Genomic DNA, 19,108 nt, shown 5'->3' with positions numbered 1-19,108 from the left:
ATTAGCTGTAGCTCTACAGAATTCGTTGACCCCGTTCGATATCACTTAGCACCGATTCGAATTCTCCTGATAATCCTGGAAACCACAGATGCCTATTTATCAGAGGTCTTAAATCTGTCTAGAGCTGACTAGCTGGGTCCGCTCTAGCTCAGGCCTCGGCAAATGAATAGAGTTAATGCTGACTGTAATTGCAGCGGCAATTAGACGCCAAAGTGCCGGAACGGCTCCGTGGGAAAATGTCCGGACACAATGGAAAGTGATTGGATCTTCGGTCGCGATCCTAGGAAGGTGTTCGTGGGGGATGAAACGTTTCTTGTCCGCGGAGAGAAAAACTTTGTCGAATAACGGAGAATGCTTGTCTAAGTGCTAAGGTGAGCCAGAACGTAAAGGGGGTTAGGTGGAAGAAGCTCCGGGAAAGTGGAGCACAAGGAAATTGAAGGGAATGCATCCAACTGCGAGGAAACGCAACAAATGGAGAAAAAGAAGCAGAAAGAATCGCAGTGTAAGCGGAAAGAACGACAAAGCGAGGGTGGAGGTGAGAAAACCGAGGGTAAAGGAGTCGAAAGAAACGCGAGCGAAAGAGAGCAGAGCGGCGAGAGGGTGAAAGGGAGAGAGAGAGAGAGAGAGAGAGAGAGAGAGAAGGATGGGGGATGAGAAAGAAGTGTGTGGCGCGAGGAGGGTAGCTAGTTTCGACTTCGTAGTAGGCCTCGATCGATGGTGTTACCATGACTACGGGGGCAGTACCGCGGTGCTCCACTGCTGATTATTTATGTCAAGGATCCCCTCCTGCCTCGAAGCTCGAAACGCGAACTCAAACGCGAACTCAAACGCGAACCACCCGAATGAGCCGGTAGCAATGAGCATTCGGATTTTCATGTCGCAGTTTACAACGCATCGAGCTTCTCGTCCGAACCTTTCGATCCTTTGTATACCGTTGCAGCCGAACTCTAGAAACCCAGAGACTTCCATATAATACACACTAGGTTACGAACGTGCTGTACTACGTTGCGTAGCAAGGTGAAGGCGCGACAGCTATTTGTCAATAGGTATTTACGCACGGATAAAATGGCTAGTATTTGTATTGAACCATAGTATCGGATAGCGGTCACGTAAAACTTTTCAAAAAATGTTGTAATGTAATTGTTGTTTGCAAAAATTAGTGTAATGTAAACTATTGATATAAAGGCATAAGAAGGAGATCAAAATGCTTAAAAAATATGGATTTGTAAATTGCCAGCAATATCGAAAAGTTGGTACTATTTGTGTTTATTGACAAATGGCCGCCATCCCCACCACAGTGCTAATTTGCCTCACTCGGTTCGGCCAAGTTCGCAGTCTAGTGTATTATACATAGAAGTTTGTGTAGAAACCCAATTTAACTAGAACCTAACCTGGTTTCTGCTCATCCGTTTATTGACACCTTCCACCCCGCCGTTAGACTCTAACTTCGCTTTCTTGCTTGACAAAAGGGTTGTAAATCAAGGTAGAAACATTTCTAAGGTGCAGGAAAGCTTAAATTACATTTTTCTATCCAATGTGCTTATTTCAATATTCCTAAAATTAGAAAAAATGAATTTGAAAATAGGAATTTGAGAGTTCGGAGTCCAGTATTTACTCCGTTTCATGTATTAATACCTACAATCAATCTCTAAGATCTTGTCCTTAGTGTACTGCATCGATTTTAACACTAGAATTACCGAGCTATAAAAGCGTCTAGTTCTTACTCCTAAATAAAAGTAATAAGACCTTATTACAAACTGCACCTAAATAATTACATATATCCAGCTTGCATAAATATCTTTATAATCTCAATAATTATAAAATAAAGAATCTGGAGTCCACCCTATTGCCAGGCTCTGCTAGTTCTAAAGTTAAGGCTTTTTTCCTGGTGCATCGAATTGATGTTAAAATAAGAAATAATGTGCAATTAAAAAATATGATGCTTTGTAAACATTCAATAAACATAGTTATGTAAGTCCGGCGTTGCAGCTCGGATAATTGTTTTCCCTTGTTTTGCAGTCGACGGTTAGTTATTTCTTCTTTAACCGTAGGCGATAGAGTATCCATGCATATTTATGCGAATCAGTGCAACGAGGCTACAATTTCTGTAAGGATAGCGTATTTCGAAAGGAAATGCCAGCTCGAGCGAGCGAGTAATGATCGAGAAACGGCTCTTGGATTACGAGCTGGCATTTAAATAATGGGCACCGGTAGTGACAAGCGGCGACTGAAGATGGAGCCCTGGTGCTGTTTCGCAGAGCGAGCAGGATGGAAAGAGGGAACTCGTGGAGGATGGTTTCGACCCAGTTTCACCCTCGCATGGTGGTGGCACAAGCAATCGATACTGCGGCTAAGGGCCACGATGCCATGTCGTGCTCTATCGCCGCGAAAACCATCGCTCTAGCCTTGCGCAGAACTTCCAATTAGAGCCCCAATGGAATGACATCACCTTCTTTCTCCTGCGACCACTCTCCGATGCATTTGCCTTTTCGTCCTTTTTCCTAGCCCGCATTGCTTTCATGGATGACCCAGTTCCCATTATAATCTACGTACACAAAAACGATCCAATTTCCATGGAGCATCGTACAACCTGGCCAATTCGAGTCGCTGAAGTTTCACAGCGACTCCTAATATGCAAAACTTGGCGCCAGGAAAATTTCAATGTGGTTACGATAACTCGAGAGTCAAAGAAATATCCTACAGTTTTAACGTATTTAAGGTATTACCAGGGTTGTTTAAAACAATAAATATTAAAAATACTAAAATTTGCGTGCAATTGCAATAAACAGAAGTAATATAGCGGTATATACAAATTCTCTTAATATTTTCACCGTCTTGTTTCTTATAAACGTAATCTGCATAAGATTTGCAGTCTACTTAGTAGGTATCAGAATATTGTAAAATTCATTGATATGCGAAATTGTCAACGGATTGAATAACGCAAAAGATCAGGGTATTACTCGAAAAAAGATCAGCGATAAATGACGGAACGTATTGGGTACATAGGCGTAGACTTTTAACGGAAGAACGTGGTGTTAATGGAGATGGACAGAGTAAGGTACAAACTGTTTATTCTCGATCACGATAAAACTGAAGATAACAATCTCTTTTCGAAACGATGCAATTCATAGATTCCTTTTTCTCGTTACCAAAAATATTCTCGTCGTTCGAATCGTCGTCTATACATTTATAAAATATCATTGAGCATAAATTGCAAAGAATTTTACCACGGCGTCCGGTTAAAATTCGTTCAACCAATTCGGAATCGTTAAAATTATCTTCCACGCTATTAATTTAGGTTTAGAATATCGACTTCGAAAGCCAGCTTCTAGTGTTCGGAATTTTCACGTTTGGTTTGAACGTTATCCTACCGGCAGAATTGCAGAACGAGGATTTTGTTTAAAGCTACTCTTAAATCTGTATCTGCGACGCAAATTGTGCGTAATGGGACAGTTACTCGTTATCGAGAACGTGCAATGCTGATAATACACAGTGGGCGGATGAGGTCACACATACAGAAAAATTTAATAGGATATCACGCAGTCTTCCTACTCGTCTAAAATGTCTTCTATACTATGAAATGGACCTTCCAAATAAAAAAATTCTATTCCATTTTTCAGTTGTCGCGTGGAGAATAAAATTCGACCGCAAGAACGGATAATTAAATTCAAGTGGCACGTTTCTATTTGAAGTAGGCAACACATCGCGTTAATTAATAAAAGGCCGAACGTGTCTTACGAATCGATCAAATAAACAGAAATAAAGAAACTTTACGTACCTATTCACCAAAGTATCCTTATCAACAAAAGATTGTTCATATTCTTTCCAGATTGGAGTCTTAACTGTTTGCTTTTATTCTATAGACGTACATTAGAAGTTTTCGCTACAGTCAACACCTCGCTATCTCACGCAACTTTTTTTTATTTCGGTCTTAACTTACGCAGTTTCACTATCAAACTAAAGTATTAATTAACGATTACCTTTCTTTAATATTTACACGTGTATCATTAATTGATCGTATATAATACAACCTGCGTTCTTTGCTGCCAGCAGTTGCTAATTAACATCTTGACGTTTAGAACCTATATATTTTGCTCTAACATATCTCTCTTTCTCCCTCTCAACGTATATCTCTCTTTACGAGCTAAATCGTATTCGCGGCGAGCGACGAATAACAACCAGAAAAATCACCCTCATAGTTCCCCCAGGTCATCTACGAGACACGCGTCAAGAGTCATCGAAATTCACACAGCATTTCGAATCGTGAACCGCGGTATCGGCAACATGTTATAAAATTAGTGATACGAACCTCGTCACTATACTCGTATGCTTGTGCACCGTTTTGCATAATATAATTATACAGCAGTCTCTTCCATTACTCGCTCACCCTAAGCTAATCGTCGAAAGAGACCGCGAGAGATTATGATCCTTTGCAAAGTCGAGACGTCATACGAAAAATTGATAATATATAAATAACAGGGTGAAAATGATACACAACATAGGAAGCAAGCGTAATTGTTTTTCTCGTGACTCATACGGCATCAAGAATCAATCACTTGTATTCAGCTGCTGAATCGAAGTATCGCGCGCCGACGTATTTGTATTTTCTATGTGTAATAAATCCTAAGCTCGATGATTTTATCGTACAAAACAGTAATCGCCAGCACAGTTCAAAATTTCTTATGAGAACCGTATCTTAGGTCAAATAGGGTGTCGATAACCATCTGTCTTTAAATGCTAAGTCCCCAGAAAACAGATGTTCACGGAATTAAAGCTGTGTGTATGTGTGTCGTGTGTAAATTGAAAGATAATGTGTCGCCTTAAGACGAATTCGTTAGTTTCTCTCTTTCATTCTTATCTAGAGCTGCCACGTGGTCAGGCTTTTCACCTCGTGCGTAACGTTCCCACATCTTCCTGTATAACATTTCCATGCCAGACGCATACAGTTTGCAGCTGAACAGAGGACTCTCCGACCTAGCCTTCCATACTTTAGCCCTTATCGCTTTCAAACTGAAAAATTTATATGGATTAAAATCTTCAAGTTATAAAATATCTAAGGCAAAATTTAACTGCAGATAAAGCACCGATAAAAACAGTTATATGGCCAAACTGAAATTGTTTACTTACTATTCCCTGTCTGTGCCCAGACGAACCGCGATGTCTTGGTACTCTTGTCTTGTTCGTGCTACTAATTCGGGACATCCTAAGGTATTCAACTGACTTGCAGCAACGCGTGACGCTAGCGTCTCCCCTGGCAGTGTGACCACTGGTGTTCCGGTCCACAAAACGTCCATACTAGTAGTGTGACCGTTGCATAGTGGTGTATCTAAGCAGACATCGGCTAACTGTCCTCGTCTAACATGCTCTTCCTTCGCCGCGACGTTGCTGAACAGAATCCTGCCGGGTGATAAGCCTAATTGTTGAGCTGTGGCTTGTAAATTTGGCTCGCCTACTGCTGGGAAACGTAGCAGCCATAGCACTGAATTGGGCACGTGTTTAAGAATCTGCAAGATAATATACAATATTTTAATGTATAGAATTTTCTTCTGTATGGAAGATAAAAATAATGAGACTTACATGTGCCCACATGTGAAGCGTAAGAGGGTCAATTTTATACAGCTGATTGAAGTTGCAGTAAACAACTGCGTCCTCCGGTAGACCGTACTGTTGTCTCGTCGTGATCACAATGTTCTGAGGCACTTCTTCTCCTGTTGCCGTTTTGTTGTTTACCTGCGTCGTGGTCATGCCATTTTGGACTACTACGCCATTGACGGACATCTGGCACTGACCAGAGGCGATCATCGTCTCAATAGGTGTGGTAGTTGGTAACTCCGCAACTTTCAACGAGATTTCAACAGGTTTGTTTTTGGCATCAGGTACAATTACTTCGCGAATTTCCTTCACCAGTGTATTCTCGATCATCGGAGACAAGTCGGTGGCATTTATCACCGCTACATTATCTGCTACTTTTCCTTTCATGTTCAATTTATCTGTTAAGATTAGCCGTTCCTTGAGATGCGGGAACATTTGCCTGATAAAGAATATGAACAGTTAATAAAGTATTCACTAATCTCTTTAATTACCTGTAATTTCTAGAAACCTACTTGTGATCTCCAATAAAGTATGTGTGTGGCATGTATGCAAGTTTCTCACTATATTGTGTGGCGAGTTCTAACGGTGAGGTGACTTCATCTGTGATTAAATAGTCCATGAAACTAGCACCAGAAGTTCCTGGGTATCCTAGCCACATCACCTGAATCGGTGCCGGCCGCAGGGCAAATATTTCGTTCCTAGCACCTTTCGTATAACCATTCATGTTAACTAGAATATGTATTCCATCAGCGTTGATGCGGTCTGCAGCCTTCCCGTTGCACGGAATCTGCGAGAGATCAATAAAGTGTTCGGCTTCCCTGGCAATCTTCGCTCTGAAAGTTGTCCCATCATCGGAACTCAGTGCATAACAGAATATTTCAACGCTCTGTCGGTCATGAAGTCCTGGAATCGACTGCATTAAGTGACTAGTAGGGTGATTTCCAAAATCTGAAGACACGTAACCGATCCTTAGGCGAGTTCCAACTTCGCGAGGATACTTGTACGGTTGTTTGTGTAGAACGTGAATCTGAAATGATCATAAGAAATTTTTGATGCTTTCTGCAGGAAACATTTCACAAACATCGTAATTTAGATGGATAGAAACCTTTTCGATGCAGAGATTAGCGTGCCTAGCTGCAATGGCTTTCCTGAAGTCATGTGAAAGAGGATAGAGCATGGAATGATGGGGGTGCACGCTAGGCAACCTGTTTTTGTCTAATTGTTCCGCTACGATGGACACTAGCTTCTTCATTCTAGCCTCGTAATCGGTCCAGTCGCAAACTATCTGCAGACAATGCGCCAGGTTGCAGTACGCGTCCGGGAAATCAGGCTTTAGCTTCAGTGCGGTTCTATAGGATTGGATCGCCTCAGGAATGTTCCCGGAGTCTTTGTGAATCGAGGCTAAATTGGAATGAGCGTCGGCGAAAGCAGGATTGATTTGAATAGCCCTTGTGTAACATTGAAGAGCTCCCTGAATATCTTGCATCTCCTTCAGGGTATTACCCATATTCGAGTAAGCGTCTGCGAAAGTCGGCTGAATACGAATAGCCTCCTTGTAATGCATCAGCGCTTCATTTAACTTTCCTTGCTGTTGTAACACGGAAGCAAGGTTGCTGTGAGCTGCCGCAAACTCGGGGAACACTTCGAGCGCCTTCAGATAAAGTCGAGTAGCTTCTTCGATGTATCCTTGTTCACGTTTTATGTTGGCCTGCGACGAAAACATCAATTTTATAAGAGTACTTTTACGGTGACATAGTCAGTCTCATGGGAATCTTTCGGAATTAAATCTTTTAATTACCAGATTATTAAGGGAATCGGCGTGCGAAGGGCACAAGCGAAGGGCGGTGTTGTAGCAATCCTCCGCCTCCGCCACTTGCCCTTTCTCTTTGAGCGCGTTCGCCAGGTTGCAATACGCATCTGGGAAGTTAGGTTGCAATTCAATGGCGCGACGGTACGTGTCAATCGCCAAGTCGATGAGTCTGTTAAGTGAAAAGCATTGATTAACACCGGTATAGAAGATTAATCAACGGAAAAGTGGAAGAAAGCCTTACCCTTGCTCATAATAAACGCAGGCCAAGTTTCCGTGCACGACCGCATTATTGGGGCTGAGATTCAGTGCACGCAAATAAGCAGCTACAGCTCTGTTAACAAACGCAACAAAATATGGTGTTTAATAATATTATTACGTCTTAGTAAAACATGGATAGCGTCTACGATTCTGTACTATATTTTTTCGTTCAGACACTATTAATTCTTTTGTCATAATAAAGTAGTAATGCAATTTTTCGAAAACCGACTGACCAAGGATGAAAAATTTTTCTCAATTGGTTACTTCACTACGATGTAAAAATGAGTCGTAACTATGATAGAGAAAATTAACTTTCCGAGATCACCTGGTAAGCAGGTTCAACTATCAAAAATATGAATGTTTAATTGAAGGAAATATTTCGTCACTTTGCTAGTTGAGATGCCCGCCGCGAACACCACACCCGACACGAATGGAGCACGTGCTAAGGTGTGTAACTATAGAGACTGACACCTGCACACCGGCCGGCGAGAGTAACGAGACAACAAGCCAGTATCGGAATTAACCTTTTCACGGTATATCTAAGCCAAGAGATGCATCCGGGGCTCGAGGATCGCGAGAGGGCTCGCTCTAATCGCGCGCGTAAAGGGGGTGCGATCGTGGCCGAGGGCGAGATCACCGTGTACACGACAACGCACTGGCAGTCCATTCCTTCCCCATTTCGATGCTTTTCGATCCCGATAAAGTGGACGGTTTTATCACAAAAAAAGGAACAGGAACGAACAGAATAGGATGACCACCCCCATTCGGTTCGGTTCGGCTCGGACGCAATCGTCGCCTCGAGAAAACTCGAAGCCAGGAGACTACGTTTTTGGTAACATCCACCACCCCCGTTAAGGACCGTACACCCTCTCCTCCCACGAGTAGTAAAGGGTTCTTCTCCCTCGTGGGGGCGGAGCGAGTGTTGGAATCGATAGCACGCCGAGTTTCTCCCGCTGTGTTGTGCGTAACGACTGAGAAACAACTTCGTAGCGTGACTACGCGCGAACAAGGAATCTAGATTGTAGGCAGGCAATTTTCACCGTTGCCAAGACGTAGCTATAGCAAGTGCGTGGTCTCAAGGACGGACATTATAAGGGTGGGAGTCGAGATCGTTTTTCTTTCAACGTAAAACATTGAGAATATTCGAGAATGTGGAAATTTTTTCAATAATACATGGTCTTTGTAACGTCTTAGCTATGTATGGCAGAAGCTAAGCCATTATTGCAAAAGAAGCTAAAAGCTTTTTAAGATAATTTGCAAATTTTTAATGACAAGTTACCAGCGACAAACTCGTATTTTTGGTTCGGTAATATTAGCAAATATGTACAGGTCGTGCAAAAGACGGTTCTCCGCGGGCATCGCTCTGAAGAGAGACAAGGGACGATGAACTTGAAAGGACGTTGCATGAATATCGATTCCCTGTTTACATGCTGGCTCATGCGCGCCAGATCGCGATTCTTTAGCATACGCATTCAGGGATGGTACGCATAAAATCCTGCAACCTCTCGTAATTTCTTCCTACCATAAATAAGACACTTTCTAAAAAATGCACCGCGGCTACTGATTGAAATTCTCCTCTTAACCGGATATTTTTTGGCTAAATTGTATTTATGTACTTGTACCATTAAAGAAATTTTAAAAGCAAAATACTACGTAACAAAATTTCGTACGCATTTTTATTCGCATTTCAGTGAAATTATCACTAGTTGGAAAGATATTTATTTCACAAAAAATAGTATTTGTATGACTTTTTTCTACCATTAGGGTCTGAATGGGACCACTGAAGGAATAACTATAAAGCCAGTTTCTCTAGCACAGACTTTAAAACCAACGTCAATATGGATCAATGACGACGGTCGATCAAACTGTGCAACTGTGTAAGAAAGAAAAATTCAATTAAAAGTACACTTGAACCGAGAGAATCGAACCAGGGTCCTCCGCTTGGTAGAGTCACGCCTCTCCTGCCAAGCTAACTATTCTATCTACTACAAGTCCATTGAATGGTCCACTTTTTCACGCAGCTCTAAACTATTTTACTGTGCAATTTGCAAAAGTACCAAATGCTCATCTCTGTCGTTTTACAATATTCAAACGATAGGAGTTTCCTTTCCGGGTCTATCTACAATTTATACACGATTGGCAGGCTATAAAGAACAAATAATGGCTCGATAATTGCCATATAAATGTTCAGAAAACGCCGGGAACCAAGCCAAACGACGGATCCGAGCATATGTCTTAAATAGGATATCGGATAAAGCCGGTCCTTACCTGTCAAAGATTCTAGCCTCTTTCAAAACATTGCCAAGGTTGATGTACGCGTCCAAGAAGTTCGGATCGAGCGCGACTGCCTTCTCGAAGTGATGGATCGCCAGCCAGATCTCTCCCTGAGCGTTGAACACGCAGCCAAGGTTACTCCAGGCGACCGCGAAGTCCGGACGCGTTTCGATCGCCTTTAGATAGCATGCCTAGAGACAAACCACGTATTAGAGAATTCCGACTCGCGTACTGTTAGGGACGCGCCGCGCGTACTGCCCGACCTCTCCTCGCCGCGCCGCAGCTTTTACACAATTCACCATCCTCGAAAACCTCAAAGAACAAAACACATCTATTCTCACCATCGCCTTGTCTGTCTCCGTTCTTTGCTACCTCTCATCCCCCGTCGCCCCTTCTTTGCGCGGACAGGTGCAAAGAGAATGCTATCGATACCGAGACTAACTGAGTAAGCATGATTAACGCAGTAATTTTGACGCGTCATCCTGACATACTCTAATTAAACACCTTCGTCGATCGGACAATTAAGTGTGACATGCGATTTTTATGAAATTTGCACTGCAGATAGTTCTTTGAGACACGCGGAAATTGATACTCATAAAGATTAGTCATTTTTGTTCGCATAACATTTTCGTTGCTACATGCTTGCTATTTCTCAAAGAATTATCAACTGTGAAAATTTAATAAAAACGAACTAGTTACACTTAGCTACAGTATCTTCGCTTTGAGAGTAAGAAGCGAAGTATATTGCATTCACAAAGGAGAATAATTAGAGAAGGCTCGAAACGAAGCCAACTGCGTGTACAGTTTCGGAGGTGTCCGAACATTTTCACTTTGTACATGTTCAAGATGGGCGAAGAGGGAGCTGGACCGGAACGTAGACAGAGAAAACGAAGCCCATTCTGCGAGTCGTGTAATGGGGGAAAGGATCTGGTGTAAAATAAGGATAGAAGGGTAACAAGGTGCGCGCTAGAAACGTCATCGTGGAAACGTGAGCGATTCGTGCGTCTTGTTCCGTGTCCATCGACTCTCCGGAATGCGTCCGGTGGATTCGACGGCACGGAACACGCCGTTCGCCACATCGTCATTTCATCATCATCATCACTGTCACTCGGCCAATTCACCCCGTCGAGGATTCTCCGTTCTTGCCGATGGGAGCTTGAACAAACATGCGTGTGTGAGTGTACGTGTACATCATCATCTCATTGTCATCACCCGTGCCCCCGTTAGCTAACACAAATATACATATATGTGCGGAGTACGCAGAAAAAATACAGATCATCGAAATGTTCTCATTTCTAGTACAATTGGAAAAAAATGATAAAATACGTTTTTCGAATTTCCATTTTACGTGACGACGCTCCTAAGGGTCAAGCAGGGATGTGCATCGCGCGTGCCGAGAGGCGGGCTGCATCATGTAAAACAGAGTAATCCGTACCTAAACAATAAGTAAAAGGGCATTTACAGTCGGCCGGTCTCTTAAAGGACACGGTAGGAAGGTTCAGTTGATTTGCGTCAAGGAGCAACCAGGAGAAACTGGACGGAAATAAACGGAAAGTTGGATGAGCTTTAGACACCGTTTCAGAGTTCCAAGCCGAGATGACTTCTGGATCCTCTCTATCGATTTCGCGTTATAGGGGTGACGAGCCAATGGTGACATTACAACTAAACCCCGTACATCAAACTATCATCTTCTATATCTTATTTATTACAGACGGTGAGGAAAAGATCACTCTACATATGATTAAGTATATTTTAAATTTTGCAGATTATAGTGTTAACATGTGACCCTGTATTTTTACTGACTGTCAATATCTTGCCTTATCATTTACTTTACAACAATGCTGATAAGCATTTCTTTACTCTGTTATACATCTACATCCAATCTAATTAATTGATAACTACCATTAGCAAACGAGTCGAACTGGATATTTCAAGGCAAGGAGTTAAACGTGAAAAAATGAGTTATTTAACATGTTGCATGTTGCTTACGAAGAACCAAAAAGTAAGAAGTTCGTCACCCTTACCGAATTCGACAGTGGAGCCACCGAGACTGGAAAAGCAAAGAAAACGTTCCAACTATCGAGTTTCTTTTCACGGAAACATCGGAACAACATCAATGTGTCTGACGGAAAAGTTGAGAGACCGGCCTTCGGGAATTACTTTACCTGCAGAGTACCCTTCGGTAGGTTGACGGTAGGTACGGCTCGCAAGCTCTCATAATAAACTTAGACCGAGAGACAGTGTGTTACTGAATAACCACATTCAGATTCACCGTTTGACGAAGGAACCCATGGTAACCGAGACCAATCACATTGCTCCGACTTCCCCTCCTAGAGTTGATCATCCCATCCACAACAATAAGACAGCTGCGTTAATGTCTCTTCACTGATACTCTTCGCCTCAACTTTGTCTTTTTTTTTCTTGTATATATTTTTTGACTTTCACAGAGGTACCTAAGTCGTGCGTGCCCGAGTTGTGTAGGGCACGCTTCGCTGAGATCGCCAGCCACCATTTATCGAATACAATAGTATAAAAAAATCATCGACGTTCTAAATCGGTGAAGCAAATTTTCTTTTTACTCACGTTGGATCAGTACTGTCAATCAGTCTGCCAATAGTTTTGGAGATCGTATTTTCCATTACCGATTCGATTTTTTTTTATAATCCTGGACCTCTCTGTACACGGAGATGGGCACTGAATTTATTTAAATAACACGTACCGAACGTGATCAAAATTTCTATTTTTAAACAAGCTGCTACACATAGTCCGGGACAAAAATATAGAATAAATCACTGACAATGTGATTTCCGTAATAAAATATGAACGCTGTATTTCTCTATTGGAAATGTGTAAATGTGACTATTTCAAAATTGATATAATTGTTACTATCTTTCTATCCCCGACTGTAGCTGTACCTGAATTCTTTGCTTAGAAACAATTGCATGACTAACAAGTTTGAAGAATCACGTTTTATTTAAATGATAGACCTGCCCATTTCTGCATTTTGATTGTGAATTTGTGGTGGCGGAACGTGCTGAGCGAACAAACGAACGAGCGGACTAGACAGCGCTCAAGATTGGCAGGAAATTCAGCGGAAGGCCTTTTTCGTCACTTTGCGTTTCATATTCGCCGACGTGCTTCCCTGAAGACTGCACTTGTGATCAGACGACCGAAACAGAAGATTCAGAGAACAGTTATAAACTGAACGAGTTGATATTGCGAACGTTAAAGCGCAGTATCTTCAGGCAAGAAGCTCGTAGGCAGTCGCCGCGCCGCGCTGCACTGTGAGAAGCAGACCACTTGACGCTTATTGATCCACCGATAGGTCTTTTCATCCAGATCCTTTCAATCAAATAATGTCAGGGAAACTCTTGGGACACCAGAATATCTCGTGAGTTTCGATCCCGAATAGGAAAAATAGTTACATTTCATTTCGTTAATATAATCGGATAATAAGCGAGGAGCATGTAATTCGTCAAGTGATCTCGCGCCGTATATCATATATATAGATCACCGTACATACAGAGACTCGGTATACTCTCAAAAGTTGGAAAGAGTTGTTGGAAAGAAAAGGTCGCATTTGTGTCCACGTATATGTTACGGATCGGTATACCTAGAGAGGCAGAACACATTCAGAATGAGCTGAATCAAATGAGAGATGAGCTTAACAGCTACGGTCGCGCGCTGCGGGCCCTATTCTAGCTTGCCTCGTTGTTTTCAACAAAAATGCGAACGAAAAAAAAGCATTATGCATCTAGAATCTGATTCGAGACAGAGAGAAAGAGAAAAAAAAAGATACCGACACACATCATGCTGTAATAGGACCGGCAGTTTTGTAGACAGAATTTGCAATAACACCGTCGAAATGTAGATGGAGTCCATTTTCCATGGGGGTGTTATTGCAAAACGCTTTGCGCAGTGCCAAGAAGGGTTTCAAACTGTTTCCAGCCCCGACTCTCAATCAGAACCCTCATACGCCGCGTTTGATGCCGTCTCATTTCGCTGATCCACGATCGAGGAAACAGATCAGACGGTCTCAAACGCGACGTCGTTGATCAGTTGGGTGGGAAGACCGCGCGCGATGCACAATGCGCTATCGAAGCTTTTTAAGGTAGATTATGATTCGATAACGCTGCATCGCACGCCGCGCGCTGATTTTAACCGCGACGAGAAAGGCTCTCCGCAAGAATGATGCGGATTTAATCTGATCGATTCCTGGCCATTCCGCGGAGCTGCATACTAGCGCTCGTGCACATAGTACGGAAATGCGTCGGTGCCTGGTGTTGTAGAAGCGAAGGTCAACCTATCGGCGAACAACCCAAATATTCAACTGCGCCGGCACCGATGCATCCGAATATGCGCATCACACGTCAAATTAATGTACATCTATTGCCAATCGAGAAACAAACTTACCTTCGCTTCGTCAAGTCTTGCTAATGCTTTCAAAAGATTACCAAGATCACTTCTCACGCAGTAGAGATCCTGGAACATAGATAGACAATGTTTTACAACGTCGCAACAATTGTAATAAAGATAGTAATTCATGAATCATATAAAATTTCAGACGAAACAATTTTCTTCTAAATCATAATGTTAACACAGTTAATTAGACTCGATTATCAAGTATTATTAAGTTACAATCATTGTGAAAATTCTATGCTAGCGACATTATGAGTTCCTTACTGGATTATATTGTAGAGCGGTCACGTAAGCTTGAACAGCCTGTTCCATGTCTCCTGCAGCCACCAATGCAGCTGCCAAGTTAATGTAACCGTCGATAAAGTCCGGTTTCAACCGAACCGCATGTCGATAGTTTTCCAATGCCTCCTGCAGTTGTCCACGTTCCTTAAAAACGTTTCCGAGATTGCTGTATGCCTCCGCTAGTAAAGGATTTTGCTTTATTGCCAAGCTACTGTAGTGAGCTGACCTGAAAAATTCCAAAGAAATTTATTGTAAAAACGAAAAAAACGAAAAAAAGAAACAATTTTTAGAGAAGAGGAATATTTACTTTTCTAGCCTCCTGCACTGGAAATGAATTGAAGACAGCAACAGAAGAACACCGGTGTTGTTTGTTTCCTGCCGCCAAAGCTGCATACAGTGTCTTTCAGCGTTTTCATAATCGCCTGCTTGATATTCCCTATGAGCGAGCTCCAACAGCCCTGGAAACAGAGTTTGAACCATTTTTACATCATGAAAACCTCAAATATTCGATATAACATGTACAAAGGGAAAAAGAAAGTATTCATACACCGGCGTGTTTTAAATTACACTCGGCTTCAGCGTTCCCAATTAACGAAATCTCGGCTTAAAAAAAAAACCTAGAAAAATCATGTAAGCGCGTCTCTGACAATCGATTTCCGTTTAACTCTCCGACGACCAACGCTGGGTTCCTTTGACCCGTTCGCATGTTTGACAAGCTTCGTTTTAATAATTTTCTCGTCCTAAAATTCTTTATCCACTTCTCTTACCCTAAATTCTATACAATTCCAGCGACAAAAACAGTATACACGTTACGAAAACGTTGGTGGCCGCAATACGCATGTCCGAGGATTAAGTTTACCGGCAGCGATGGAAAACGCGGAATGGGACGGGGAAAGTACAATACAAGGAAAAAGTATTCATACATCGTTTCTTTTCTCGAGTTTACGGTACATAAACTGTGCCGGTAGGCTATTGTAAAAGTAACCGGTGTATGAATACTTTATTTTCTTAGTATATGAAACCATATGCTTGAATGAATACGAACAGTAGGAATCAACGGCGACGTTTATGGTCTGATTGTCGGCGATCGCGATCAGCTCCTTGCCCTGAGTGTCCTGTGTAACGACCAGAAGATTTTGTCCATTTTGCCAATCGCCGGTTCCATTCGATACGTCTTCAGAATTGTTCACAACGTTGGCAATGATTCCGTTCGTGCTCCTCAAAACGGTCTCCTTCTTCTCCACCAGTCTAAGGCTCATTTTGTTCGCGGGTTCCTCTCGGTTCGTTGATCTAGCCTTCTCGGTAGCTCCGGCATGCGTGCATACAACCACACGCAATTGCAACGCAGCTGCAGCCAACTTCGACCGATTTCAAGAGACTCCGAAACGACACTCCGAATTTTCCGGTAGATTCTTTAATGCGGTTGCTTAGCAGCAAGATTTTAGAAAGTTGTTAGCTTTAATTCCACTTTTCTAATGTGTGCAGTCCACTTGTCTTCACTGTCACGCTTCTTTCAACACGATACTTATGTATTTCTAGCTTCTGTATACACTGATGTGCGCTGCTGTACAAGTTACGCTACGACCAGGTTATCCCTGCCAGAGCTAGCGGCTCGCTGATTCGTCCGTTTTGCTACTATGGCGGACTCCTGCGTCGTTGCGGTGAAGACGGAAGAGGGAGCAGAAGAAGACACCCAGCTCAGGAGCGTAGATACGGGAACTGGTTCCCCTAACATTTGGCGGGCACTAACGCAAACCGTTTATACAATAGATAAATTTCCCAAAAGAATTGTATGTATGCATCATGAAATGATGTATTTTTTGGAATTCTAGTAGGACACAATCAATATTATGGAAGTGAATATAGATTACAAATTACAGTTAATGTAAATAAGGTATCTTGCAGTCGGTACGGTGTTCATAGCAAATGAATAATTTCCAAGCGGTCAAGTAAGAATATGTTTAAATTCTCTTAGAAGCTATATAATTCATGTCTCCAACCACTTTTTGGTATGGACTATTATACAATAATAATATCAAGAATAATGTAAAAACGCCTCTTATAAAATTAAAAGATCAAATGCGAGAAAACTCAGCATAGTTCGGGGTACATGTAATTCATTGCACGCAACTGGTAACGCAATGGAGAAACCAAATTAGTGATTCTCAAACAATTTTAAAATGTACTGAAATATCGGGGCAATATTATCGTGTAATATTTTATCATTGATTAACGTAGTCCTCGGATTTGTTTTTAGTTTGCGCACCATAGACGACAATTGTTCTTTTAACGCTTTAATAACACAATGTTCTCAACGTATGCAGTTTATGAAAAAGGTGCTTAGTAATTTTTTGAAATAATAATATCGGAAGAAAAGATCAAATCATGTTATTGTACATGAATTGGTATGTTAATATTGTAACTTAAATTATTGGTTCTTAATAAGTTTTTAAGACATCACAAAATAACCTCCAGACGAAAAAGTGTGTATCCAAAGGAAAAATTGGAATATAACCAAGTGTTTCAATTCATGGAATTGAAGAAAGATATAAATTGGGAACCACTGAGGTGTACGAAGGGACGACTGTCCCCCACTCTCTGGCGTGGAAAGCAGATGGAATAGGTATACGGAGTGGAATATTCCACGGTCACTTTTACGGAGAGGGGACGGCGAATTGGGGAGCGATGGGCAAAAGAAGGTAGCTTAACCCTCGCCTATCAATGCGTGGGTCTATCCGGTCCCTATTGTTAACTGCTGGCTTTCAAATGTAGTTGTTTCAATAATAGAAGCTCCGCTTGAGATGCACGAACAAAAGACAAATTCTATAGATGCCGACCGTAAAATGGTACTTCAGGGAAAGCAGGTAGGAATACGGAAGAAAACTATAAGCAACAATAAAACAAGAAGGTTTCTATTTATGGCATTTAAAATATATATCTAAATGTATATACAAAATTCAGTACTATGCACCAACAATTTTAGCGATGAAATTCGAATATCTCATTTTGTGCAGAAACTTTAATAATTTCCTGACTTTGAATTTCGTCAGATCTGCAATGCTACTATGATTTCAGAAACACATTCAGCGATAATTTCAGTTATGTAATAAATAATAGGGTACGGTAAATGACGAGACAATTTTCATACTTGAAATATATACATGCAGAATTCTGTTCCATTACTACCATTCGGTGACCTGATTTTTATTTATAAATTCACGACACACCTGTCTCGAATTCCATGTTTAGTTACTTTCGAAGGTTTCGTAAAACCAAACAATTTAAATCTTAAACGTGACCAAAGTTCGATGAATTTTATAGACTTCAAGTACAATACATAAACTATAAAAGCTATAGAAATACCATACCGATATTTATTTTTGCGCTTATCAATCATGCGTGCAGGAAGTAAAATAAATTTCCATAGGCCTGCGACTATCAACTTGAACATTATCAACGAAATATCGAAGGTTCTATTGGCATAGTACTTCGTGAAGATCATCCATAGAAACTACGTACCGACTGTTGAGAGCTGTTGTATCTCGTTCATCTTGAGAATGACGCTGGTGCCAGCAATCTGTTGATGGTTTTGCTGCTGTTGCTGCTGCGGCTGCTGCTGAGCTTGCATGATCACGGCCACCATAAAAAATGCTCAAACGAAAATGTCGCGAGAGAAAAATCTACCGATAATTAAGATACGAATATGAATCGTATGGATGCCCAACGTGTGTTCAGACAGAAATCTGAACGGAAAACTCGAAGGTTTCGCGGCATGCACTAGCGCGATCTTTTAATGTCCGCCATCATGGATTTTCAAGGCACTATACATTGAACACTGGCCAGAACCGATTGTGGTATGCGAATTATGTATATCAGTAACTGCACGACCGCTGAATCTCTTGCTGTACGAGATATTCTGATAAAGAAACCTGAGGGGTCACGGTCCGATCAACTTTCCGCGAATGACAGCCGTCAACGAGACGAAAACTTGAGCATAACGTGAGCTACGGGGATACGTAACACGGTCTGACGTCCGACGTGAGAAACCAATCGATGAACGGATTCCGGGTAGGAGAATCGTGCAGCCTCATGCGCGGGAATACGTAACAGATTCAAAAAGTTCCCAGACTAATGCAAATAAATTCGAGAGTCTTACCTAGATTTTAGGACTCTATCCACTTCTTTAAAAACATGATATTTTACAAACTTTTATATTACCAATGTTATTATTTATTATACCGATACAAATAATTCTTATTGCTTCTGTCATTAGACGAAATATAAAATTCGGCAAGAATCATATACCCTATAAACATGTCCGTGCAGCGCCACTCCACGCAGTGCAGAACGTTCGAACTTCTATTCAAGTAATAAAATCTTATAGGCTTTTCCCTAGAGCTCTCTTACCGTTTTGTGTCGCGTTCGGCATTACCGACAGCTCACGAAAAATAAACATGTAGCGAGAAGCGAATA

The 19,108-nt window shown here is 41.7% G+C and overlaps 1 protein-coding gene across 2 annotated transcripts; it reads right to left on the bottom strand.

Moving 5' to 3' along the window:
* Positions 1 to 3,054: 3,054 nt before the first annotated feature.
* Sxc (O-linked N-acetylglucosamine (GlcNAc) transferase sxc) lies at positions 3,055 to 18,622 on the bottom strand. 2 transcript variants are annotated; one of them, XM_078187794.1, is made up of 13 exons: positions 18,155 to 18,622; positions 15,681 to 16,380; positions 14,943 to 15,093; positions 14,618 to 14,861; positions 14,348 to 14,416; positions 9,929 to 10,125; positions 7,644 to 7,733; positions 7,391 to 7,571; positions 6,698 to 7,300; positions 6,105 to 6,619; positions 5,578 to 6,031; positions 5,128 to 5,504; positions 3,055 to 5,010 (listed from the first exon to the last, which is right to left on the bottom strand). In XM_078187794.1, the coding sequence occupies exons 2-13, from the start codon at positions 15,892 to 15,894 to the stop codon at positions 4,821 to 4,823; spliced, it is 3,285 nt and encodes a 1,094-aa protein (XP_078043920.1). In that variant the 5' UTR covers positions 15,895 to 16,380; positions 18,155 to 18,622; the 3' UTR covers positions 3,055 to 4,820. The 2 variants fall into 2 exon arrangements, with proteins under 2 accessions (XP_078043920.1, XP_078043921.1); XM_078187795.1 differs by lacking the exon at positions 15,681 to 16,380 and having other exon boundaries at positions 18,155 to 18,620.
* Between the last annotated feature and the right edge of the window lie 486 nt (positions 18,623 to 19,108).

Source organism: Augochlora pura, chromosome 7 (genome assembly GCF_028453695.1).
Source record: "Augochlora pura isolate Apur16 chromosome 7, APUR_v2.2.1, whole genome shotgun sequence".
NCBI lineage: Eukaryota > Metazoa > Arthropoda > Insecta > Hymenoptera > Halictidae > Augochlora > Augochlora pura.
The sequence above is the reverse complement of the archived record's forward strand: the minus strand, read 5'-3'. Positions and strand labels throughout refer to the sequence as shown.